General features: G+C 42.2%; 1 protein-coding gene, 1 non-coding gene and 1 pseudogene across 2 annotated transcripts in view; all 3 read right to left on the minus strand.

Annotated features, from left to right (window-relative positions):
- Positions 1-10,561: 10,561 nt before the first annotated feature.
- Positions 10,562-10,668, minus strand: LOC115031460 (U6 spliceosomal RNA). The gene has a single exon (XR_003837080.1). It is a non-coding gene; the product is annotated as a U6 spliceosomal RNA (small nuclear RNA).
- Positions 10,669-11,979: 1,311 nt separating this feature from the next.
- LOC110296533 (phosphoglycerate kinase 1 pseudogene) lies at positions 11,980-13,145 on the minus strand (annotated as a pseudogene).
- A 1,302-nt stretch (positions 13,146-14,447) lies between these two features.
- The window catches only part of Strip2 (striatin interacting protein 2), a 43,257-nt gene continuing 29,888 nt past the window's right edge, over positions 14,448-27,816 (minus strand). Inside the window, exons 19-21 of the mRNA XM_021165316.2 lie at positions 20,421-20,525; positions 18,265-18,469; positions 14,448-17,453 (exon numbers count right to left, since the gene is read on the minus strand). Of these exons, the coding sequence (XP_021020975.1) occupies positions 17,203-17,453; positions 18,265-18,469; positions 20,421-20,525 (561 nt within the window). The 3' untranslated portion in view covers positions 14,448-17,202. The remainder of the gene's footprint in view (positions 17,454-18,264; positions 18,470-20,420; positions 20,526-27,816) is intronic.

The raw sequence follows: 27,816 nt of genomic DNA on the forward strand, positions 1-27,816 counted from the left end.
CAGAGACAGAGAGACAGAGAGACAGAGACAGAGACAGACACACACAGAGGAGAAAGAGAGAGACAGAAAGAGACACACATAGAGACGGAGACACACACAGGGAAGGGGAGAGAGACAGACAGACAGAAAGACAGAGAGACAGACACACACATAGTGACACAGAGAGACAGACACACACAGAGGAGAGGGGAGGAGTGAGAGAGAGAGAGAGAGAGAGAGAGAGAGAGAGAGAGATATCACATAATGTTGGGGACTTAAAATTAGAACTGTTTTTTTCCACAAGAACTGAACAAACCCTCAGTGTAAATGGGAAGGTGTTAAATTTGGATAGCTATTGAACCTCACTTCAGGAAAGCTACGGTTCATTTTATCTATTTATGAATACACATCCTTATGTCGTCTTTATATATAGTAAAACGAACTGTGGGGTTGTGAAAAACCATGACTAGAATGGAAGCACGCATTCTTAGAATAGCTAAATTCAGAGTGTGCTACCACTACCTTTCTTAGAAGTTACCCTCGAAAACCCGTTTCTTCCTTTCTACTGTCTCCCCCCTGCCTTTTCTTCCATCCTTTTTTTTCTTTTTATCCCATTAAATGCTCACTTCACATAGGACCCACGTCCATGAGAGGTGATACCGAACAGGAAGATGACAAAACAGCAGTGGTTTCTGGAGGACGTTTCTTCCGCTCAGCCTGTAGGGTTCCAGTAACCCAAAGGTACAGAGACCAGCTGAGGTGACCTCGGAGAGGAATAACAGCCGGGGTCAGAAGATTGTGGAAAGGGACAGAATTAATATTGCTGAGTTGTCGGATGCTAAATCTTTTGTAAATACTGAGCTGCTGACAGTGCAAAAGGAGTTTCATCTAGCCTGTACGTAAACAGATATGGCTGCATTCCGGCAAAGCCGGTGTGGAAAGTAAACTTTGCATTGCATAGAATTTTCATGTCTTAAAACATCTTCTTGGGGGCTGGAGAGATGGCTCAGTGGTTAAGAGCGCCCGCCGACTGCTCTTCCAAAGGTCCTGAGTTCAAATCCCAGCAACCACATGGTGGCTCACAACCATCCGTAACGAAATCTGATGTCCCACATCAATTGGTCAGAGTGGTAAAAGTTTATAATTTCAGTACTGAGAAGGTGGAGGCGGAGGATCAGAAGCTCAAAGTCGGGGCTAGGAAGGGGCTCAGTCTGTAAAATGCTGATCAAGCTTGAATCTTGATCTGTAGCAACCATGGAGGGGAAAATTTGACATTGATCTGTGGCTTGCATGTGCACCTGTGTGTATACAACCGTGCACCTCCATCCAAAAACATTCAAGGCCATCCTGGACCATGTGGTAAGTTTGTCACCAGATTGAAAAACAAAACAAACAAAAAGAAAAAGCCATTAAACACCTTTCTGAGTTCATGGGTTGACTGAAACTCATGTCTGGTCAGACTTGGCCACCAGCTGTAATTTGCTGACCCCTGATGTCGAAGACTGAACTGCTCTTTATTCTTCTGGGGTGGGGGAGTTCTTTGAGAGGGAGAGACATGAGAAAAAAGCCACACATTATTTATCAGTCATGCCAGGCAAGCACTCTTCTGACCCTTACAACACGTAGTCCTGACAGCCAGCAAAGGTGAGGGGCGCTGGCAGGTTTCCATTGCTGTAACAAAATCCCCGAGGTCATCAACTTAAAGAGAAGAAAAGGTCTGACTCTTAGTTTCAGTCTATAGTTGCTCAGCCCTGCACAAGCACTGGGCCTGTAGCAAGGCCGTGAACAGAGTGTATGACAGATGAAGCCTCTCAATTCACAGTGGCTGAGAAGGGAAGAGAGCAGCATGCCAGCTTCCAGGGCATCTCCTTAGTAACTTAGCATCTTTTCCCTAGGCCTCACCTAGGCCATAGGTAGGGGGGCATTCAAGATCAAATTACAGCCCTTAGCATTCCTCCACTCTGTAGGTGAGTACTCTGAGGAGTGGAGAGGTAAATAACTGGCTGCCCATCACAGAGGCAGGGCCAGTCCCCAACCCTCTGGACCATGGCACTGTGCTGCCTTTCTGGGCAAAATCTTGTAGGGCTCAGAAATATTCTCACAGGAACAATCTTTTTTCTTTTTCTTTTCTTTTTCTTTCTTTTATTTTTTTAACTTTTTAAAAAATTAGATACTTTCTTTGTTTACATTTTAAATTGTATCCCCTTTCCTTATTTCCCCTCCAAAAACCCCTCTCTCCCATCCACCCTCCCCTTGCTCACTAACCCACCCACTCCCACTTCCCTGTCCTGGCATTTCCCTGGGGCCCTTCACAAGACCAAGGGCCTCTCCTCTCACTGATGTCCCACAAGGCCATCCTCTGCTACATATGCGGGTGGAGCCATGGGTCCCTCCATGTGTACTCTTTGGTTGGTGGTTTAGTCTCTGGGAGCTCTGGGCATACCAGTTGGTTCATATTGTTGTTCCTCCTATGGGGCTGCAAACCCCTTCAGCTCCTTGGGTCCTTTCTCTAGCTCCTTCATTGGGGACCCTGTGCTCAGTACACTGGATAGCTGTGTGTGTGCATTCACCTGTGTATTTATCAGGCACTGGCAGAGCCTCTCAGGAGACAGCTGTATCAGGCACACAAACAATCTTTGCTTGCAAGTTCTAATAAGCGTTTGAACAGAAAGTTACCAAATGTACAAAGTCATGTTTCCATTTGGAGGCAAGGAGACAGATGGCACTGTCTTAGAAAGGAAGTCACTGTCACCAAAGGTACTGGAGCAGAGGTGAGATGCTTTTCCACTCTGCGCTTCCAAAGACTTCGGCATTTCCTATCAAGCAAAAATTTAAAACTTTTGTTTGTAAAATTTAAATCTGGTCAGTTCCGAAAACCAGAAGCCCAAGCACTTCCTCGTGACACACTCAGAGGCAATCTCCTCGTGACACACTCAGAGGAAATCTCCTCGTGACACACTCAGAGGCAATCTCCTCGTGACACACTCAGAGGCAATCTCCTCGCGACACACTCAGAGGCAATCTCCTCGTGACACACTCAGAGGCAATCTCCTCATGACACACTCAGAGGCAATCTCCCTGCATTGATAGGACTTGGAAGTCTGGATATCCAGACCTGCTGGGAGGAGATATTTCAGACTGTGTTGGCCGATTGCTGTTACGGGAATTGAGTGAATGCCCCCTCCCATCCCAACACACACACACATACATACACACACACACACACCCCTCATTTTTCCACTCAGACCTTTTTTTTTCTTTTCCTGAAATTCTTAAAGTTAGCTTTAGGAAAGAACCATTTACTTACTGAATTCCCACGACTATCTATTGCTGTCATAAGACACCATGACTGAACGTGAGCAAGAAAGAGTTTACAGTTATGAATCCTTCACTGAAGGGAGCCAGGGCAGGAACTGAGGGCAGGAACCTGGAGGCAAGAACTGAAGCAGAAGCCATGGAGGGACACTGCTTACGGGTTTGTTCCCTGTGGTTCACTCACTCAGCAATCTTATACCGTCCAGGACCGCCCATCCCGCAGTGGCACTGCCGTCAGTAGGACGGGCCCACCCACAGCAAGCTTGATCAGGAAAATACCCACAGGCCAACTTGGTCAGGGGTATTTTCTCAAAAGTCCCTTCTTCTGAAATGACTCTAGCCTGTGTCAAGTTGACATTAAAAACCTGCCAGCACAATATTATAAAACGGTCTCTAAAATGGCCAGTCATGGTGTCTCATGCCTGTAATCCTAGCACTTTGGAACCCAAGGCAGGAGGGGATTAGATGTTTCAGGCCAGCTAGGGTTAGAGAGTGAGACCCTCAAATAGATATAAATAAATAACTGCAAGAAAAATAAATGATTAAAGCAAGTGTAGAGCAGAGTGCATTGCATTTCCAACTATTTACAAAAAATGTGGTAGGAGGATATAGGGATTTGGGGAGCTTTCTGAAAGGATTAAAAAAAAATCACTCTGATGGTTTGTATATGCCCTGCCTAGGGAGTGGCACTATTAGAAGGTGTGGCTCTGTCAGAGCAGGTATGTCCCCGTGGGTGTGGGCTATAACACCCTTATCGTAGCTGCTTGGAAGCCACTATTCTGCTAGCAGCCCTCAGATGAAGATGTAGAACTCTCAGCTCCTCCTGCACACTGCCTGCCTGGATGCTGCCATGCTCCCGCCTTGATGATTATGGACTGAACCTCTGAACCTGTAAACCAGCCCCAATTAAATGTTGTCCTTATGAGAGTTGCCTTGGTCATGGTATCTGTTCACAGTAGTAAAACCCTGTATAACACAAGCTGTATAACATAAGGTCATTTAAAGTTCAAGAGCTGTGTGAGATTAGACTTGATCGTGGTGTCTGTTCACAGCAGTAAAACCTTAAGACAATCATGCAGGTATTGATGACTTCTGGGGAACAAGATAGGAAAGCAGCCGGGGAGACTATGCTCTTTATTATGTGCTACTATGTTTCTGAGTTCCTCACATGTATTTTCTCAGTAAGCATGCTAGCAAAGAGCTCTAGCTTGACACTCCCTCATACATCCTTTCCCCAAGCCTGAAACATTTTACTTGACTCTATATGTTTATTTTAAAAACAGAATAAACCAATTATCTCTAATAAAAGAAAAACAGTTAATATTGCTATGTCTTAGGGATTTTTTTGGAGTGTGTTGTGTAAGTACATATGTTGAAGTGTACATGCAACATGTATGTATACATGATGTGGTGGCCGGAGGCCAGTGTTGGGTGTCTTTCTCAATTGGTCTCCACCTTATTTTTTGAGACAGGGTCTGTCGCTGAGCCTGGAGCTCACTGATTTGGTGATTGGCTGCCCCTCCCCTTCAATCCAGGTGTTCAGCTATATCTTAACACATGGGTTAGAGGTTTGTACCACTACCTCTGGCTTTATGTGGTACCCAGGGCCCTCATTCTTGCACAGCAAACCCGTTATCAGCTGAGCCACCTCCCCAGTGATGAGCATTCGTTACCATAGTAAGTTGACTCATCACTCCAAAAACAGATTGTCCATATCCTCGGCCCCAGAAACTGTGAACATTATCCTGTATAGCAAAACACTGACAAACAATCAAGTTCAGGATTTTTTGAGAGGAGTTTATCCAGGTGGGCCTTAAATGCAACCGCACGGATCCTTATGAAAGCAAAGCTGAAGACATTTGGAGAGGAAGGAGCATTGTGACCACAGAGGCAAAGGCTGGACGGATGCGCCGCAGACGCAGACTCCTGGAAGCTGGACGAGGCCGGGAGCACCCTGGTTCGAGCCTCTGGAAGGAGCGCAGTGCGTGAGACCTTCATCCCAGGCGTGGTTTGTGGAGGTGGAGATTAAGCTGCGGACCTCGGGAGGCAAGGAAACTGCTCTCCCACTGAGCCGTGCCTTCTCAGTCCCATTCGTGTTGTTTTAAGGTCACCCAGTTCCCAGTAATTTGTAACAGCGCTCCGAAGTTAATCGAGTCAGGAAACTATACAGCTGTTGGCCAGCTGGGTTTTGTATTCCATAGAGATACAGATGTGGTTCTTCTGGCCCACAACCAAAGCTGTCAGTTCTGCTTAATTCTGACACAGGCAGTTGTCACTAGTGATACTGAAGTGTAGAGATTTTTTTTTTCCCTAGGGGAGAAACTATTTTATCAGTAAGTATATTTTAAAATTTTCAAAAGAGCAAAATCTCTTTGAAGTTAAACATTAAGAAAATACTAATTTCAAGCACGGTGAGAAAAAATATCAACAATATTTCCATGATGTTTGTAGAACATGATTTTAATATTTTCAACTGTTAATGTTCAACAAACAGAATAATTATTTTAAGATATATTTCATTGTTATGTCTTCCTTTTCATATCTGATTTTATTAATTTGGATACTGCCTCTGTGCCCTCTGGTTAGTCTGGCTAAGGGTTTATCTATCTTGTTGATTTACTCAAAGGACCAGCTCCTGGTTTGGTTGATTCTTTGTATAGTTCTTTTTGTTTCTATTTGATTGATTTCAGCCCCGAGTTTGATTATTTCCTGCTGTCTACTCCTCTTGAGTGTGTTTGCTTCTTTATGTTCTAGAGCTTTCAGGTGTGCTGTCAAGCTGCTAGTGTATGCTCGCTCCAGTTTCTGTTTGGAGGCACTTAGAGCTTTTGAGTTTTTCTCCTATTTTTTTTAAAGGTTTATTTATTATTATATGTAAGTACAGCTCCAGAAGAGGGCATCAGATCTCATTACGGGTGGTTGTGAGCTACCATGTGGTTACTAGGATTTGAACTCAGGACCTTTGGAAGAGCAGTCAGTGCTCTTAACCACTGAGCCATCTCTCCAGCCCATGAGTTTTCCTCTTACCACTGCTTTCATTGTGTCCCATAAGTTTTGACTTGATGTAGCTTCATTTTCATTAAATTCTAAAAAGCCTCTAATTTCTTTTTTTATTTCTTCCTTGACCAAGTTATCATTGAGTAGAGGGTTGTTCAGCTTCCATGTATATGTGTGCTTTGTATTGTTTTTGTTGGTATTTAAGACCAGCCTTAAGCCGTGGTGATCTGATAGGGTTCATGGGATAATTTCAATCTTCTTGTATCTGTTGAGGCCTGTTTTGTGACCAGTTATATTGTCAGTTTTGGAGAAGGTACCATGAGGTGCTGAGAAGAAGGTATATTCTTTTGCTTTAGGACGAAATGTGCTATACATATCTGTTAGATCCATTTGGTTACTCTTGGCTATTTTAATACACACACTAATCATACCTGGGAGGCTCTGCCCTCACGACCTATGTCCCAAAGGTCCCGCCTCCCAGTACTAGTATTTGAGACCTAAGGTTGCAGCAGAGGAATTGGGAACAGGAATACACATTCAGCATGACATATTGTCACATAAAACCTTGGGTCCAATAACAAGTTTGATAGGGTTTTTTTTTTTTTTGTAGAATTTTCATGCTTATTTCTTATAAAATTATTCATTTGTAAATGACATATAGTGAAATACACATATGTGATAATATTTGCACACTTACAAAATCATCATCACAATCAAGATTATGCCAAATTCCAACATCCCTAAAGTCTCACTGGGCTGTGCTAAACCCTACCTGTCTCTTCCCTCATCCTATGGGAACAGTTTGCTTGATAAATATTCTTACCGTGAGTTTAGTTTCTCTTAACACTGCACATCTGAGTAAATCAGCATCACTGTTTTGAGACACAGCTCTACCATTACGTATGTGATGTTTGGTGTGTTAAGGAGGGTGTACTAGACAACATTTGGGAAATTATTTCATCTGGACTATGTTCTTGAGGCTATAATGTGCTCAGGCCTGAACTCACATAAACTTTGCAGATAAGGATTTCTAACAGAATACTAGAAGCTGCCGAAGATTCACCAGTGGAAGATAACCAAAAACGTGGACGGTATCAATCCTCTGTCACTGCCATAAACACCCAATCCCAGCACTTCAAAGGCAGAGGCAGGCAAACGTCTGTGAGTTCAAGGCTAGCCTGGTCTTCGTAAAGAGTCCCAGGCTAGCCAGCGCTACATATTGAGACCTGTAAAACAAACAAAATATCCCACAAAACAGCAACAGAAATGTAAGAGGAAACTGGCACCTTGGCTCACAGTCCTGGAGGTGCCACACCTGTTGTAAGGGCAGGGCCTTACGGCAGGAGCGTCTGGCAAGAGCAACTGCTTCCTGGAAGAGCCAGGAAACAAAGCAAAGTCCCATGATCCATTTAGTGCGTGTTCTCCCCAACGGCCAAATATTTCCCCTTAAGGCTCCACCTTGAGGATCACACCTTTAATTCGGGGACTTTGTTGGGGACTCTATCTAAATTATATTGAGCTATAACAACAAATCATGTTTCCATGTTTTCCAAATGCCCCCATTAGGATTTACCCAAACCACCTAACATTTCCCAAGGCATCACATGCGCCATGCTTTGCTGGCGAGTTTTGACCTCCCCTTCTACTCCATATTGGAGATTATGCATTTCTTGTTTTGTTAAACGGTCATTTGTGATCAGAAAGGAGGCAAATGCTCTTCACTGTACATTTGTGGGGAGGGAGAGAGAAAATAGGCAGAGACTCAAAAGTTGGTAAATGTTGTATTTCATGCATGTAGATAGACATACCCTAAATTCTATGTTTTGTTTCTCATGTTGAAAAACATCATATAAAGTTGCATTAAAGTAAATGGGGTGTGATTAGGCCACGGGGGAAGAGTCCTCAGAAATATGATTAAGCATGTAAGTCTAGTACTGGTACTTGTACAAGTACTGTTAAAAAACCCGCTGTTCCACAAAAATGTCGTTTATAACTTAATCATGTAACACTTTTTACTACAGACAACATTGGCTTACCACACAAAGGTCCTCCTGCTTTTCTTTCCAGCTATGTTTTAATTTTGAGGCAAGGTCTTACTAAGTTGAGAAAGTCACCGCTGAAGGTGCCAAAAACCACTGAGATCGACGGCTCTCAGGAGCTCACGGAAAAGCTCTTGAGACGTTAAGATCTCCAACAATCACGCCACTCTCCTCCAGAGCTCACTGAGAATCTGCAGTGAATCGTGTATCATGCACATCTGTAAGTCTAATAGACTGTAACTGCTTCCAGGAGATAATGGGCTTGCTAGTAGATTTTTTTAACAGGGACTCACGGAGCATAGGGGATTCTGGGAATTGTAGTTCAGGTTTTCTTTCGAGTTGCAGAGGTCTTGGTAAGTCACGGCGATGATTCACAATTGCTGATCTAGCATCTGTTTTAACTCTTTACCTCAGAGTTTCAGAAGATATTTTACAACTGTGGTAGACTTTATTCTTGTTCCTAGTTGTATGTCCCTCCTCTGTAACAGTCTAATCCAGGCATGCCTTCCTGTAGGGGAGTAACGCCCCTACCGAGTATGAGGCTTGACCATCTGAGGTGCTTTGCTGTGAACCCTTGAAAGGTGCACCATGTCTAAGAAGTAGATACTACATTTATTTGTAGGAATTAGTCTCTTGTTCCTGTTTTACTGAGAACAAACTCTTTTCCATCAGTCATTTTAGATCCCGGAGCCTAGGAAGAGAAGACAGGTATAACAAACTCCCACACTAAGTACTCAGACCCTTAAATAAGAAAGAAATCGTAGTGTCTTTGTTGTTGCTGTTTGTTTTTATGAGACAGCCTCTCATTGTGTAGTCTAGCCTGGCCTCAAACTCACAGAGGTCCCTCTGCCTCTGCCTCTCCAGTGCTGGGACTAAAGGCATGGTTGTCTACCTCAGAGCTCTGGGATGTGCCCCCGCACCTGGCCAAAAGGTTTGTTGTTACAAGTCTCGGAGAATTTGGGGATTTTTATTTTTAAAGATTTATTTATTTTATATATGTGAGTTTATTGCTGTCTTCAGACACACCAGAAGAGGGCATCAGATCCCATTACAGATGGTTCCCATGTGGTTGCTGGGAATTGAACATAGGACCTCTGGTAGAGCAGTCAGCACTGTTTTGTTTTGTTTTGTTTTGTTTTGTGTTGTGTTGTTTTGTTTTGTTTTTCAAGACAGGGTTTCTCTGTATAGCCCTGGCTGTCCTGGAACTCATTTTGTAGACCAGGCTGGCCTCGAACTCAGAAATCCGCTTGCCTCTGCCCTCCCAAGTGCTGGGATTAAAGGCGTGCACCACCACGTCCAGTGCAGTCAGCACTCTTAACTGCTGAGCCACCTCTTCAGCCCGAGTTTGGGGATCTTGTTGTCATACATCATGTGTACTGGCCCTGGAAACAATAGCATGAGGCTACTACAACAAATCCCTCCCATAATTGGTTTACAGGCTAGTGTCCTAGCGAGAAGAGCGACAACCTATGTTACAGTGCCAAAAAATTTGGCAAATTAGTGCCTATGGTAACTTGAAGATGGAAAATGCTCCTTGTTGGGGAAGTACCACTGGAGATTGAACCTCCAGTTATAAATATGCTAGGCTGACACCCTACCATTGAGCTATAGTCCTCCAAAGCCCCAGCCCCCATTTTGGTAATTTTTTATTTAGAGTCTCGCTAAATTGCCTGGTTTGGCCTTGAACTTTCTTTTCCTTTTTTCTTTTCATGTGATAGTTTTTTTGTTTGTTTGTTTTGTTTTGTTTTTTGTTTTGTTTTCTGAGACAGGGTTTCTCTGTGTAGCTCTGGCTGTCCTGGAACTCACTTTGTAGACCAGGCTGGCCTCAAACTCAGAAATCCGCCTGCCTCTACCTCTGAGTGCTGGGATTAAAGGTGTGCGCCACCACCGCCTGGCTCGTGTGATGGTTTTATTACAGTGCTAATACTCAGGACACAACACAGCACCTTAGTCTTCTAATCTGAGTTTTGGTCACTGGGCTAAAAGTGTTACTTGAGCTTTTTTTCTTACACATACCAGCTTTGAGGAAAAGTACTCGGTGGTAACAAAGCAACGTTAATCTGATTAAACAGTTTATCCTTAATAACCTGAGACATCAATCCATGGATGCTTCTGTGGTGGTTTTACAGCTGTCTCTAGTAGTTTTGGCAAGCTTGTCTTCCAACCTGCAGTCATGTGTTTCTAAATCCATGAAACTGACACATCCTAGCTGGGCTTCCAACTGCTCTAACTTAAAAAATGTGGAAAACTTCATGAATTTGCGTGTCATCCTTGCGTAGGGGCCATGCTAATCTTCTCTGTATCGTTCCAAATTTAGTGTATGTGCTGCCGAAGGGAGCACAGCCTTGAACTTCAATCTTCCTGCTGCGTAGCTGCAATTACAAATCAGTGCTACCAGGGTCTGCTAGAGAGCATTGCTGCTGTTCTTCCTTCTCCTCTCTTCTTCTTCATCTTCTTCCTTTTTTCTCCCTCTCCTTCATCTCCTTCCTCCTTCTCCCTTGCGTCCTACTCTCTTCCTTCCTCTTTTTCCTCATTTTCTCCCTCTCCTTCATCTCCCTCTTCCTCCTTCTCTTCCTTCCTCCTTTTTCTTCCTCTTCTTCCTTCAGTCCTTCTCTTATTTCTTTTGGCTTTTTTGAGGCAGGGTTTCTTTGTGTAGCCCTGGCTGTCTCAGAAGTCCCTAGTAGCCTAGGCTGGCCTTGAACTCCCAGTGATCCTCCTGCTTCTGCCTCCAGAAGTGCTGGGATTACTGGCTTGTGCCATCATGTCTGATCTGGGTGAAAAGATTCGAAAACAGAAATGTTGGTAGCAGGAGTTGGCTAGTATTAGCTGCATTTGTTCAAATTTCACAAGGAAGGAATGGCAAACCAAACCAAACCGAACCAAACCAAACCAAACCAAACCAACCAACCAACCAAAAGAACAAAAAACCTGGCCTATTATCAAGCAGGGAAAAGGTAATTCAGAAATTTCAAGACTTAACAAAGGTTGACCACTGCAACTGTTTATCCAGCTCACGAGATGCATCGAATCAAAAGGCTTTTAGCACATTGCCCTAGGGTAAAGACCAAACAGAATGTGGTATTCAAAAGCCCCACTAAATTTTTTCACTGGACAAAAAGACTCAAAGAGAGACTGTACAGTGGCCTGATACACTCAAAGGACCTGTAATCAAATCTAGAGAGGCATTTAAAGGAGCTGCACTTGTAACTACTGGCAAACAGGCTAACTGGAATTAGACTTTGAAAAAGCTCCTGATAATGTTGTTCAAAATATAAACTGATTCCCATGCCTCAACAGGCCTTAACCAGGAAGTACAGCAAGGAAGATGTTCATCTTGGGAGTACAGAAGAAAGGGTGTCTCCAGTGGACATCTTTATTGTTGAATATATCATCAATTTCTCTGAACCCACAACTGGAATTCTATCTTAATTCCACACAGAGTCATGAACAGCAACATGAAGAAGAGAACTAAGCCATCACAGCTTATTTTCTTTTACAGGCAGGCAGACTATTAATAGGAGTACTCTAGAATGTGCAATGGCTTAGTCGCTAAGGGATCTAAAGGGGATGAGCTGTTTAAGGGTTCCTGATGCTACATCTCTTGGCCATTAGCTGAACCTTGTGCTAACACCAAACAGAGATGTAGAAAACACTAAATTGACTTAGCAGCTGTGCCCAGGAGTCCAATGGTAAGAAAAGACAAAACACTGCTGGGAGCACCCATCCCAGGAAGGACTTTACTTCCCAGGGGCTTTAGGTTGGCACCACTCGAGAGTTCACATGGCTGATCTCATCCCATATTGTATTCGGCACATCTCCACTATGATAGTAATGCGACCCCTAGAAGGGACGGTCACCACTGCATCAATGAGGGACTTGGATTCCTGGAAAAAGCTTCCTATTTAAATGCTCCACAGGTCCAATCCAAACAATCTAATCGTTGGAACCACAGCCTCAGAATAGTGTTTGCTACGGTCAGTACCTGAGTCCAAGCCCATCCAGTTATACCAAAGGCCACAGAGGCTTGGCCAGTCTTGGCATTCTCACAAAACTTATCAAGTCAATAGACAAGGTCATCTTGCCTCCTTCATCGTACAGAGAAGTCAAAATCTCTATGTTGTTTACTTTAAAGAAGGAAAAGGCCATTCTCCTACCGATGATTTAGCTCGAGTCTCCAACACTTACTAATCAGCCAGATCTTGTTTGCAATTTCCGCTCTGCCCAAGGTTGAACTCTCTAAAGCCTTGGCAAAGTAGTTCAGCTCCTTCATAAAAAATAAAAATAAAAAAATCCAGCCTTCTGTGGAAGTTTCACTCCCACTGTGGAACTGTGGGCTCAGTGCACAGTCCCCAAAGCATTGTTGACACAGACGCCCTCTCATTTGGACAGTGAAGCTCAGAAAGCATGGCTTGGCTCTGGCCTTGTTCCCCAAAGCAGTTTTTCCCCTTCCTTCTTCCTCCACACGGAAATGGAGGTTCTCCAGCCGGATGACAGGCCCAGCCGCTGGCTTGGCGTGGGCTTTCTCTCCTCCTGGGCCCACTCAATCCTTCCACTCAATCCTTCAAGAACAGAACATTCATGCCTCGCCGAGATTTGAGTTCTGTAGCAACTGCTTCTAAGGAGTATTTGTCACCCATGGGAACACCATCAGGTGGCTCATAAGGACAACTTGGCTCCATATCCAAGCAGAATGTGAGGCTTGGAACAGCAACTTTGATCCTTTGGTTATTTGTTATCTGGTTGTTCATAGAAACACCGAGGTCCGCTCTCATAATGGCCCACTTCCCTTTCCAGAGTCAGCTTGTTAGAAAGCAACATTTTGGCAATACTTCAGGTGGAGAAGCCAAGAGCTGAAGAAGAGATGACTGTAGCTGGCATGGGACCCTGAAGCATGCACCTTCATGCTTTTTTGAGACAAGGGCCTCACTATGTAGCTCAGGCTGGCCCCCTGCCTCTGTTTCTAAGTAGGAAGAAATCTGTTTCTAACCCCCAGAGAATACTGAAAGGTAGGGAATTCCTTCTGGAGAGCAGCCTAAAGACCTTCCCTATCCAAATGAACATTTGCTCAATGGGATCACAGGATCACTATGGATTGATAGATTCCAAAGTTGAAGTTTGTCTTCAGCACATAACAAATGCAAGGCCAGCCTGAGCTATGTGAGACCCTGCCTCCAAAACACAACAAAACAAATACAGTCTTGTTAAGATACCATTGATAAAACTTTGTATATGTTTAATATGTACAAAGATGTCCTGGTGTCAAGTGGTGGTGGCGCAGGCCTTTCATTCCAGCACTCAGGAGGCAGAGGCAGGCAGATCTCTAAGTTTGAGGCCAGCCTGGTCTACACAGTGAGAAACCCTGTCTTGAAAATCAGAAGAAAACAAACAAAACTCCCAAAAGGATGTTCTGGTGTATGTCCACATTTGAAATGATCACTTTTAATTCAGAAGTCTCAGGGTCAAAAGATTCTGCATCTATGTTAAGGTCAGCCTGGGACCCTGTTTTATATATATATATAACATATATATATTTATACTGCCCACATATATATATATATAATATATATATATATATACTGCCCTAGACTAGACTTGATGAGATCCTGGACTTTAAGACTTCATTGGATAAGATTTGAAGCCTTCCTTGGGGAGGAGCTGTGTGTATTTTGTGTAGAATAGGAACAGATATTCATTGGCATGACCATAAGGCCATTACACGACCCCATACCTGTCAGTCTCTGGGTAGAGTATGCTCTTCTGGATGAGAGCTAGGCTTGTCCACGTGAGCTGATTGCATGGCGTCAGTCAATGACATGAACGATGCCCCTTCTGCCACAACAGCAGGAGCTCTGAAATGCACTTACACAGTATGGTTTACTTCCTGCTTTTGCCCTTTCAGAATTAAACAGTATGCGCTAGGAACATCCATTCAGCCTTATGCCAGAATAAGAATAATTTTAGAGAAAAGCTAATCCAGAATCCAAGGTGAGCCAAGTAGCTGGCTCCAGACCCATGATGACGAAAGAAACATTTGTTACATCATTCAGGTTTGGAGTTCTATATTTATCCTGTGTCCTTTTCTATTTAACACGACTTTAAGGTTATCTTATGTTAAAGAACTAAAGACCAGATTTCTTAAGTCCAGGTTTTTCTTTTTATTAAAGTGTTCAGTGAGATGAACAATATTATCAATCAACATAAACTTCACGGAAATATTCACAAAGAAAGTCCTTATATTATAAATCATACAAATGGCATGCTTCTATGTGGAAGCTGTAATCACCATTAAGTGTTGGTTAATCTGAAGCTATTCCTAACCACATATGCCATCTCTCAAACTGGGAGATCTAGCCCAGTTATCTTAGACATAGGGCTCGCTGTTTATACCAGAAAGTTAGCCACAGCAAGTTGTGGGGAAAATGTGATTTAAATTAATCATTCTTTTTTGCAAGGTATAATAGTTTCTCCATCTGCATTGAGAATTAATATTCTCAAGAGTTATAAATAATAAAATACAACATATTAAAGCTTAGTATACTTCTGTGCCTCAGAAAGCATTTATGTGGTTTTTTTAAAAGGCAACTAATTTTTTCTTTACAGAATTGAATATGACATAACTTTAAAGTAGATTGGTAATGACTCTTTCCTGGAAAATTACCTTTTTACTCAGAAATTAAAATCACAGTAGCCTGACCCTAGATGAATAATGTTACCTGGTGCTGTATTCAGTAAGCTGTTTGAAATGAGGATTGCTGTCAGGCTTTGATACAATTCGAAAATTATTTTAAGATACTTCATCTGGTACGTACTTCACATTCTCTGCCATTTTCCACAGTAAGAAACCCTGCTACCCGAAGCACAGAGGTACTGATAGCTCCTTTGGATAATGTTGGTCTCTATAGTGACCTAAAATGAGACTGTGCTTGACAAAGGGAAGAGTAAATGAGCCAGTCTGGACCAGCTCTCTAGGAATAAAGTGTCCTTGTGCTATCATAAAAAGATTCATTAGTGTCTAGGCAGTGAGGAGACCTTTACAATGAAAAAGTTCAAAGACTAAAATTGAAAAGCAGAAGATAAAAATGTGATTTTTCTATGTAGGAGGAATAGAGACTCCTCCATGAAATATATGATACTTCCAGTACAAACCACATTGAAACTGCTAGCAGTTAAAAAAAACCAATAACCATGGGAGGGAAAATTAAACTGGTGCTGTTGCTTCTCATTAAAAAAATCAGCTAACATGGACAAATCTCAGTAAATAAAACCTCCTATAATCATTTAAAATGAACTTCTTGGAGGTGGTGGCCCATGCCTGTGACACTCAGCAGACAAGAGGAAGGAGGATCACTCCAAGTTCAAGGCCAGCCTGGCTGTACAGTAAGGTCTGGCCTAGCCAGGGCTGTAAAGCCGGATCCTGCCTGACTCCCATGCCCACTCAGGTGACGATCTGGGCTTATATTAGACAGTAATTTTCTGCAGTGTACTCAGCTGTTTAAAAACTGAAAGAGTGGAAAATCCTAGAGTAGAGCCTCAAACTGAAGGACAGAACTCAAGTGAGCTGCAGCCGAGACAGAAGTAACCAGGATTCTCCGTGACAACTCCAAGTTTGTCCTGCTGAGATGAATACTCTGGGTTCACCTCTGAGCAGTTCCAGGAGCTAAGAAAGCACTTTGAGAAAGACTGCCACCCTAAGGAGGAGACTCCGGAGGCCTAGGCTGACGCACTCAAACTGACAAAAGGAGACACCAGGATTTGGTTCTTCAGGAAAAGGCGTGAAATGAAGCTCAAGCGGTTGTCTAAGGCCCGCAAGAATTGGAAAATGCGCTGTCGCCACTGTACATCAGGAGAGACCACCAGGCAGAGCCCCGGAGTCCTCTCAAAATGACTCTGGCCTCCCCGAATATTCGGAAGCCTTCATGAGTCTCCCACTCTCTTCTGGGTACCGACGCAGAGGTGGCATGTCACAGGATTCCGGACTCCCTGGCACAGGCTCTTTTCGTTAATGTTTTTCCAACTTCCTTCTTGGGGCAGGGGGCTGTTGGGTTTTATGTCTGTAGATGGGACATGAGTAATAAAGCTGGCATTCATAGGAAAAAACTGAAGTACTTTGTAAAAAGCCTAAGCTATTCCTAGAGAAGGCCATATTATATTAATTGTGATTCTTTTCAAATGATGAAGCATTCAATGTGCTATACAAAATACACATGAAATATTTTTTTACATTGAACACAGAGCTCTTAAGGAAAAAAAAAACCTACACAGTATGCTGTTCTGGAACATGCAGTGTTTTGGAAACAGTCATCCTTTATAAAGATGCAGTGCTCTCAAACCATCTTAGAACCAATGATGATTTTATAAAGAGATGAGCATCAACATTTGAAACATGAAATACAGTCTAAAGTTGGTTTTGCTAAATGATACGTCCCAGGCATTTTGAGTGGGCAAGAAGACAAGGCTCGTTTTATGGCCTGTGCCTATCCCCCTGCTGGAGATGAATGTCGTGGTCAAATGCCATGACAAACTTCCTTCCACTATTGTGGCTGACAAAAGTGAGCAGGGTTCTAGGCAAGATTAAAGCAGGTTTCCAAGAGTCTGTCCAGGACTGATCCATCGGGAGATTTGAAGGCCAACTAGGCCCCTAGCTGAGCCTAGGGCAAATTGATCCATTTGCTTTGACCCCAGTCTTGCAACCACCTTTGAGTCTATTGGCATCCAGAATAGCCCTGAACTCTGCTGGGTGTCTGTCTCTGCTGGATGCTGGGCTGGAACTGCCCTTGACACACATTCCTAGAGTTCAGTATGAAGGCTGAGTGGGCAGGACAGGCAAAGCACATTACTGGAGCCAACCGCCGTCCGCTGCTTTGCTGACAAGAGCTCAGTGAGTCTGGAGCAGCTCCTCCCAGCAGATGGGCTGTGAGAACACCTCTCTCTCCAGCCAGAGCTCATAGGAATAATGGAAATCTTCAGGCAGATCTAGCCTCTGCCCCAGCACGCTCTGCAAACAGTTATCCACAGGTGAGAATTCTGAGTCCTGAGGTTTATCATATCGGCGGCTGTTAAAAGCCTCAATGTTGGCCCTCAGGGTACATTCTTCTGCTTGGAAGTCCCATGGCCTGGCATCGATGTCTAACATAGGAAGAGAGGAAGAAAAAGATACATACAACTCAGGATGCTACCCCCCTCCGCACAGCATGGTCTATGGGATCCTAACAGTGAAACTGCTCAAAATGTTCTTTTAAGAGCTATGTATAAAGTAGGCACATAGCACGCCTACAGGTTTTTAAAGTATTCATATGCTCACATATAAACTAACATATACAGAAACGATCTTTGGCAGATTAGAAACTGCTGAGAAAGGAGATAAGAGGGCTTAGTATTGTAATCTCTCGCTTATTTCTTTCTAGTAATTTATTATAATTGTTAAGAGCAATTAAATTCCTCTTATTGAGCTTTCCATAGTGGGTGAAAAGAGGAGATGGGAGCAGAACATGAAGAATCAGTCTGTACCAACTCAGCCAGGCATGGTGGTGCATGCCTTCAATCTTAGCTTTGGGGGGCAGATGCAGGCATATCTCCTGAGTCTGAGGTCAGCCTAGTCTATATAGCAAGTTCTAGGACAGTCAGGGCTACATAGCAAGACTATGTCTCAAACAAAACAAAACAATAAAGCTAAAACAAACAAAAACTATAAGGAGGAAAACATTTTACCACATGATTAAATTTATATCATATTTAGGGGCTCAGGAGATGGCAAAGGGACCTAACTTTGGATTCTGACACCTACATAAAAGCCAGGTGCAGCAGTATGCATTTATAACCATGGTGCTGCAGGAGCAGAGACAGGCGAATCCCGGGAGCTCAGTGGCCAGTCAGCCTAGCCAATTAAGGAGCTCCACGTTCACTAAGAACCCCTACCATCTACTTTGGGAATACTCACCATTCCCGTAAGCCCAGTCATCATTCATGCGGTGGCGCACTTTCTGGTAAATGGCTGACATAGTCTTCATGTTGCTTTTTCTCCACTGGCGCCCAAGGTATTTGGTCTGTATCTTTAGTAGCTTCAGGACATAAAGTTGTAGCATGGCCTGTTTGACTTTGAGAGCTCGCTTTAAGATTGGAGCTGACTTAAACACCACTAACATCTGCCCAATGAAACAGGGATGGGGTAACAAATAGTCCATCATCATGTGAAGTTTCTTAGGATTTCCAACTCAGACCATATAAACAAGCCTGGCTATCCTAAGAGACCCAAGTATCTTGAATTGAACTGAAACATAAAATTCAGTTTATATGTCCAGATTTCTAAATACCAATAGCATATTACTGAGTGATTGTAAATGAGATGCCTATTTTGTCTGCCAATAACTTAAGTCCATGAACTTTAATTACTCTACGCAAGAGTTAGTCTTCAAGAATACAGAAGACCTGTATAAGGAGTTTGAGGATAGCCTGGGGTGAGTGAAACACTGTCTAACACACACACACACACACACACACACACACACACACACAAATTAAGCTAGACACAATGGCACATGCCTGCAATCACAATATTCAGAGGCTAATCATGAGTTCAAAGCCAGTCTTGTGATATACAACAAAACCAAGAACTAATTCACGTAAAGTTTATAATATTCACACTAGAAAGACTGCTTAGCATTTAAGAACACTTGTTGCTCTTCTAGAGGACCTGGGTTCTATTCCCAGCATCCTCATCATAGTTCACAACCATCCGTAACTCCAGTTCCATAGGATCCAATGCCTTGTTCTGACCTCTGTGGGTACCAAGTACAGAGTGGTATACATATATACATGAAGGCAAAACACAAATAAAATGAATAAATCTAAAAAATTAAAAAATTATAATATGTAATTCAAAACAAAGATTATCTGACATATATGCCATTTCCACTATTACTAGTTTCTTGTGTATCATTGGAGATTTCTGTTTTTGAGATGGGGTTTCTCTGTGTAGTCTTGGCTGTCCTAAACCTTGCTCTGTTGCCAGGCTGGCTTCAAGCTCCTGAGTGCTGGGATTAAAGGCACAAGCCATCACCACCTGGTCTTTTTGTTGTTTTCTTAAGACTTAAAACTATTTAGTTAAATTTTGTCACATGTATACATGTACGTGTTTTACACATGTGTGCAAACACTTCATAGTACTCATATAGAGGTCAGTGGACAGCTTCTAGATTTCTCCTCCCACTATGGGGTCACCAGGCACGCATGGCAAGCACTTTTGCCAGCTGAGCCATCTCGCTGGCCCTAGAGAAAATTTTTGTTTATAGATATATCACATATATATTATTTTTATATTTTAACACAATAGCCAAACACACTGTTCAATATCTTGCTTAGAAATTTTTAAAATTTGTGTGTGTGTTCATGTGTGCACACACAAGAATATGAGTATATTAGTGACAAGAGGCATTGGCTCTCCCTGCAGCTGAAATTACAGGCAGACGTGAACTGCCTGATGGCGGTGCTAGGAACCAAACTTGGGTTCTCTGCAAGAACAGCATATGCTCTTAACAACTGAGCCGTCTCCCTAATCCCCACATCTCTATAGACCGGGATAGCCTTAAAGTCACAGAGCTACTCCTTGCCTCTTCTTACCCAGTGCTGGGATTAAAGGCCTCATTTAATTTAATAATATAATTTGAAAATTATTCCACACCAGCAGAGAAATGCCTCATTCTTTCAAGTGGTTTTATCATAGTCTACTGTAAGGGTACATCCTAATTTATTTAAGCAGTTGGTCCTTGTTGATGAACATTTAGGTTGTTTCCAGACTCATTATTACAAGCAACATTGCAATGAATATTAGACTTGCTTCGTTTTGGGGATGTGTAAGTATAATGAAATGTGGTTGGCATCCCTTGTTAGAGCCGCCTTAAGAGTATCTGTATTTAGCTCCCTGGAAAGAAACAGACTGGTGGGTACTCATCTTGGAGTAAGCGCCCAGAGTTAGGAAGTGCAGAAGTGCAGTTAAATACACCAGTTAACCACAGAGCTTCCCAATAGGCAACGAACATATGCTAACAATGCACAATTCAGTTGAGTGGACGCTTCTGTGATCTAAAGCCCTCTTACCATGGTCCTGGAATGCTTCCATTTGGTCAGCTTATTGAGCAGCCTCAGGAGGTTGATGCAGGAAAAGAGGTTCCTCCAGCAGAACTGGCTGTTGTCTCCGGCTTCCTGAAATCATGAACACCATCTCAAAACCCACGGGACTTCCATTCCCCTAGAAGACTGCATGTCTCTGTCGGTCAGCTCGGGTGAATATCCAGCAGGAAACGCTGCCTCTTTACTCCTGCCCTTTACACGCTAAATCTCATTTCTGAGGGCGTACCATCCTTCACCAGAGAACTTCGTTAGGCTGAGCATGTAGCTCAGTAATAGAGCACTTGCAGAACTGTGTGCCTGAATCCCAACCAAACAAGACAAATAAATAAACAGAAAACAAATAAAACACTCAACTGACGAGCCTGCGAGAGTTTTGGGGGTGGGGGTAGGAGTTGAGGCAGGGTTTCTCTGTGTAACCCTGGCTGTCCTGGAACTTGCTCTGTAGACCAGGCTGGCCTTGAACTCAGGATCCACCTGCCTCTGTCTCCTGAGTGCTAGTATTGAATGGGTACACTACCATTGCCTGGCCCTACAAGACTCTTTATCTAGAGCAAGTATTGGTTAGAAAGGCAATACAGAAACACAGGAATTTAACTCAAGCACATTATCACTTAGAAACAGAGATGTTACATTTACTGCTGTAATCTTTGTGCTTGTGTAAGCAATGTTTGTAATTGCAAGGAGTTTGTTGTCATTCTGGAGGACTGTAAAATATATGGGTTGAGCTGGCTCTACCTCATGGGATCCAGGGATCAAATTCAGATAGTCAGACTTGTTTGTGGCAAGTGCTTTTTTTTTTTTTTTTTTTTTTTTTTTTTTTTTTTTTTTGTGAAACCATTGCCCTGGCCCATGGGATCATCTTGATTAGGCTAACTGACATGGGAAAGACCCACTCTAATCATTGCCTGGGCTTGGGTCCTGGGTGCATAAAAAGGAAAGCCAACCGGGCGTGGTGGCGCACGCCTTTAATCCCAGCACTCGGGAGGCAGAGGCAGGCGGATTTCTGAGTTCGAGGCCAGCCTGGTCGCTAGGCTTAAACACTCATATTCCTCCTTTTTATGAGTAGATGCAGAGTGACCAGTGTCTGCTGCCAAGGCTTCCTCACTGTGTTAGAACTGGGAGCCAAATAAACCCTTCCTTCCTTAAATTGCTTTTGTTAGGATAGTTCTCATCAAGCTACAGGAAAAATAATAGAAAAGGAAAAATAGCACTTCACTCTAACCACACACTTTTATTTCAAGCTTCTGTATTATTATTATTATTATTATTATTATTATTATTATTAGTGTGCATGAAGGTCAGAACACAACACTGTGGAGTTGGCTTTCTTCTTCCATTTCTATTTGGGTTCCGAATATCAATAGCAAACTCAGGTGGTCAAGCTTGTGCAGCAAAAGGCACAAATGTCAGCCCCTCTTTTATGTTTCTTTAAAAAGATTCTATTTTTTACATAGGTGTCTGAATATATGCCCACATGTGTGCAAGTAACTGCAGAGACCAGAAGATGGTGTTAGAACCCTCAATGGTAAATTTACAGGCTGTTGTAAGTTTCTTGATGCGTATGCTGGGAACTACACTCAGGATCTCAAAAAATAGCAAGTGCTCTTACCACTGAGACATCGCTCCACCCCACTTGCCTGAAGGTTTGTGAACACCAGGCAGTGGTGGTACACACCTTTAATCCAGAACTCGAGAGGCAGAGGCAGGTAGATCTCTGGAGTTTGAGGCCAACCTGGTCTACAGAACAACTTGCAGGACAGTCAGGGCTAAATAGAGAAAACCTCTTTCAAACAAAACAAAACAAAACAAAACAAAAAGCTTGTGAGTATCTAACCAGAGACAACAGATCATATCAGATAGAAATAGGTATCTACTCAGAGACAGTTTTTTCAAGAATAAAAATATGGTCTCTTAATATTAAATATGTGATATGTGTATGTGTGTTTATGTATATATATACATATATGTCACAATGCATATTTTAAAATACATACATATATATTATATACAATATATATAACATGCCTGCATCCTAGCACTTAAGAAGCAGAGGCAGGAGAATTTCAGGCCAGCCTGAGCTACATAGGGAATTCTATGACAGCAAGGCCCCGTCTCAAAAAAAGTATTGGGACTGTCAAGATGGATCAGCAGGTAAGGGTGCTTGCCCCTAATCATGGTGGCCAAGTTTGATCCCTAGAATCAACTACTGCAAGTTGTTCGTCATAAATGTGCAGACACACACACACATGCACACACGAGAGAAAGAGAGAGAGAGAGAGAGAGAGAGAGAGAGAGAGAGAGAGAGAGAGAGAGAAATGTAATGTAAAATCCTAAACAGGGCTGGGATACACATTTCAGTAGTACAGGGCTTGCCTACAAAGCACAAAGCACTTAGTGAGAGCTCTATCACTGAAAAAAATCGACAAGAATTTTGCATATGTTTTACCCTCACAATTAAATTACTATTATAGAATGCCTAGAGTCTCAAGTTTCAGTTTATCCCACCTTTTAGGGTATCATCAAGGCAATGCTAGGGCCCTAGTCTCAAAACAAAACTAAACAAAACAAACAAAAGAACTTGCTCATAGCCAAGTTAAAACTAAATAAAAACCCAGGCTTTGCCAATTGTCTAGATAATCCAAGGGAAGAACAGAATTTGTCTTTGATTTTTGACTGAGGAAAACAATTTGGTTTGAGTTTGAGCACAGAATGGGATTCAAGTGTTCCTGTGAAACTTGGTCACCCACAGAAGCAAAAACTAAGGCCCAGAGAGGGAAAGCCTCTACAGGACAAGACCACACATAAGTGTGAACCCAAACACGGCACAACCATGATGAACACTTAGCTTCCACTGAATCTGGAGTCTTCTCGCTGTTCCCTTTCTAGGTGCATTCTGCAATGCTAACACTGGAAGTGGCTGCCAAGAGACATTTCTTTGATTTTCCTCTTTCTGAAAGCCTTGAAGACTGTAGGCCAGAGAAGCCCCTCCTATGCCTATTCTAACTATTCAAATCAGCAGAAGGTAAATATCTACAGACAAACAAGAATAAGAAAAATAGTAAGGTTTTTTTCCTTTTAAATTAATTTTAGGTGTATGTGTGTGCGCCTGAGTATTTTTCTTCTCTCTCTTTCTTTCTCTCTTTCTTTTTCTTCTTTCTTTCCTTTCCTTTCTTTTCCTTTTCTCTCTCTCTCTCTCTCTCTCTCTCTCTCTCTTTCTTTCTTTCTTTTTTTTTTTTTGAGACAGGGTTTCTCTGTGTAGCCCTGCCTGTCCTGGAACTCACTTTGTAGACCAGGCTGGCCTTAACTGCTGAGCCATCTTCTCAGCCCTGGGGTTCACTGCTTCAAAGAGCATCTGACTGACTTGATAAACAGAGTCTTGAAAGAAGGGCTGCTAGGTGTGAAATGTAATACATTTGAAGCCCTGTCACAGATCTCTAAGTCCAGCAGTGATGACTCTTGCTTCTGCTCTAAGAAGCCAATGCTGTTATTATTAACTTGGTGTTCTATAATAAATCTAGAAAGTGATAGCCTGAGGCAAGTCTAAACACCCAATGACCCTTGTTCTGATGAGATTTCTCTAGCCTTAGGAAAACTGCTTGAGATCTACGTTCAATCCCATTTCTGCCATTCCATTTCTACTGTTGCTTTGTGCTTTAAGGGTTTCCACACCATGTCTACCCTGAACTTACTAAAATATTTTTTGGTAGGTCTTAATACTTAATGAGTGCAAATTAAAAACTTTGTTTTTGTGAACCAGTCTTCATTTTCTTTACTATGGCTCTTATAACTGAAAGTGAAGACACATTTCAGACTTTCTTTTGCCACATCATTATGGGATAATGCCCTTACCATATGGGTTTCTGACAAGTTGCTGCTGGATAAAGGACCTAGATAAAAATATAAAGGAGAAATGGTTCTCAGGCGAAGTGAGTGATAAAGAAGAAGCTCTCAAGACCACCCATCTAGGGCATCTTAGCAAACTACATGTGCCTCAGAGTTTGAGCAAATCACCCCAGACATCTATAGGGACACGCTACAGAAACAGTGAGCAAAAGGAAAAATAACAAAATAATTTAAAAGTTTTTATTTATGGGCCTTCCTCTGTATAAATATTTTATAGAAAATGGACATAAATGTTATGTTCACACTATATTCATGCTAAGGAAACAATAAGACTAGAGGTAATTGTTTGAAACAGTGATGTTGAATATCGGAACAAAAAGTTGACTTATTCTGTTTTTTGAATGCAGGGTTTCATAATGTAGCCTGGGTTGGTGTAGAATTCATTATATACTCCATGCAGGCTTCAAATATGTAGCAATTCTCCTGCCTCGGCCTACTGAATGATGGTGTTATAGATGTGTACCACCAAGCCCGATCAAAACAAAACACAACACCAACAAAAAAACCAAAACCAAAACCAAAAATCAAAACTTTAAAACTATTGTTTTACATTTATTTATTTAATTCGAGTGAGTGAGGGAGAGGGAGAGGGACAGAGATAGAGAGAGAGTCAGTCAGAGGACAGACAACTTGAGGAAGTAGTTCTCACTTCTACCACATGGGTGCTGGGTCTGATCTCAGGTTGTCAGGCTTGGCAGCAAATGCCCTTACTTGCTGAGCCATCTCACTGGCCCCCAACAACCTTTCTTTAAAGGATCATAACTGGTTAGACATGTCTGGAAGGAATGCTACACACCTTGATATTTCCGTGCAATGATTACATCCTGAAAAGAAAACCCAACTAATAGAAGTATTCTGGAACATCTAGAAGTACTTGGACTAGGAAGTTGTAAAACCTTTGAAAAGAACTACTGATAGGACTTGGTATATAAATTCAAGTAAAATAAACACATTTTATGTCTTTTTTCAACAAAAACCAAGCCCAAATTTGAACAATTTCCTTATGATCCATCTTTTAAACATTAACTTACAAATTCTATCCCTTAGATCTAAAAAGAAATTCCAAACATTTCTTTGCAAATGGCTAGTCATGCAGATTCTGAGCCACTGCTAACTTTTCATGGCTTGTTAGAAGGGTTTAGCCATCCCTGTACGATTCCACCCATGTCCTCAATAGTGAAAGCTGACTCTGTGGTGATCCATGACTTCATCAACACGCCCTTGACCTTATCTTCCTTCATCTTTAGTCTACAGGTGGGTCCCTTGAATACCCAAAATATGCTGTGAGGTTAAATATTGTCAACTTTACAGGGTTTAGGTCACCTTGGAGACAAATCTCTGAGCACACCTGTGAGGGATTATCAAGATTAGGTACTGAAGTGAGAAGACCCATTTTTAATGTGGGTGGCACTATTCCATAGAGTCTTGGACTAAATAAACAGGAGAAGTGAACTGACCAGTATTCCCCACTCTCTGCCTCCTGAAATGCAATGTGTGCAGCTGCCTCAAGTTCCTGCTGCCCTGACTTTCCTGCTATGAACTACGAGCCTCGATAAACCCACACAATAATCAGACAAGTAATATAGACACCTCCTTTGAATGTTGTGTTTCCAAAATTAGATCACAGGGGTCTTTGAGTTAGTTTTGCAGCAGTGACAATAGGTTTACATAGAATTTTCCACATTTTCTGTGAAAAGAGGGAAAGGACGGCCAGCCATGTGGCATTTGCCTACAATCCCAGCACTTGGGCAGGGGAGAAAGGATTTTGAGTTTGAGGGCAGCTTACAACATAGCAAATTCTAGGTGAGCCTTGCCTACACAAGTAAGGGCTATTTCAGTAACAAACAAGGAACAAAGGGAAGAAAGACGAGACATAACCTGTAGGATTTCTCTTTGGAATTAACAGGGCCTCCACAAAATATGGACTGCAACTTTGCTCTCATTTCACTGGACTCTGAAGCAGTAACTTCTACATATTTTCATCAAACATACACAATATAAAGTCATTTTATGAATACTTGCAAATACATGTATGTTTGCTTATAAATGATAAATGTACTATTATAGTGATATGTTATAATACATATAGTATAAAAATGATGAATAAAAAAGATCCAGGCCGGGCGTGGTGGCGCACGCCTTTAATCCCAGCACTCGGGAGGCAGAGGCAGGCGGATTTCTGAGTTCAAGGCCAGCCTGGTCTACAAAGTGAGTTCCAGGACAGCCAGGGCTACACAGAGAAACCCTGTCTCGAAAAACCAAAAAAAAAAAAAAAAAAAAAAAAAAGATCCAGTATCTGCCCAAATATCAATGGTAGTGCTTCTGCTTAGCACGGACTTGGGATTATATCCAATGCCACTGAAAAAGAAATTGTTTAATAGAATCCTACCATGAACATGCAAATTTAACTACATTTGAGTAGAACACATATACATATATATTCAATAGACTTATATACAACTATAAAGTTTGTTGATAATGTTTATATATAGTTATAGGGGTTATTTTTATTTGATTACTCATACTTTTCTGTTTATTTTTCTCCCATAAGTATACCACTAATTTTGTAATCAGGATAAAAGCTTGAAGTTTCTGAATGTGAATAACATATACTGAAGGCAGTATATATTTCTTGTGCTTGCAGTTTGGTGAGAGACGTCTTACTTGTCCCTTTCTGGCTACAGAAGTTATTAGTTTAAGTAAATCAATTACTATACTGAGTACCTATGTGGAATAAATTGCACTGGGCTAGGAAAGAAAAGGTCTGTGGTTACTAAACAAAACCACCAGATGCCACTATTGTTTCACTGAGAAGACTCAAATATTCAGTAGGTCTTAATTAACTAGCTACATGCTTTTGCCCTTTCCTGATAATAATAAAAGTCTTAACAGAAGGCATAACCATATAAACAATTATGTGCTCATATCCCAAAAGGTCAAACTGGAAGTGATGTGAAAGTAAACTTCCCATTATTTCCTATATAGGAGCTAGTGGGGTTGGAATGGAGATAAGGAACACTGTTATTAAGGAAAACAATTCAGGGGCAGGCAAGATGGCTCCGTGGGTTAAGGCACTTGCTGCCAAGCCCGAGGACCTCAGTTTGATCCCTGGAATCCCTGTGGTGGAAGGAGAGGACCAACTCCTATAAGTTGTCCTCTGACTTCTGCACCAGCGCTGTAGCATACAGGTGCCCAACATACATACATACATAAATATTGATGTAACAAAACTTTTTTTAAAAATTAAAAAGTAATAGATTCAGGCCACAAAAGCTGAACTTATATCTTGAAATACTCTACTAGTAGTACAACTTTTGTCTGTCTTGTTTCCGAGACAGGGTTTCTCTGTGTAGCCCTGGCTGTCCTGGAACTCACTCTATAGACCAGGCTGGCCTCGAACTCAGAAATCCGCCTGCCTCTGCCTCCCAAGTACTGGGATTAAAGGCATGTGCCACTATAC

The sequence above is a fragment of the Mus caroli genome, unplaced genomic scaffold (assembly GCF_978045245.1).
Source record: "Mus caroli unplaced genomic scaffold, Mus_caroli_1 scaffold_7, whole genome shotgun sequence".
In the NCBI taxonomy this organism is placed as follows: domain Eukaryota; kingdom Metazoa; phylum Chordata; class Mammalia; order Rodentia; family Muridae; genus Mus; species Mus caroli.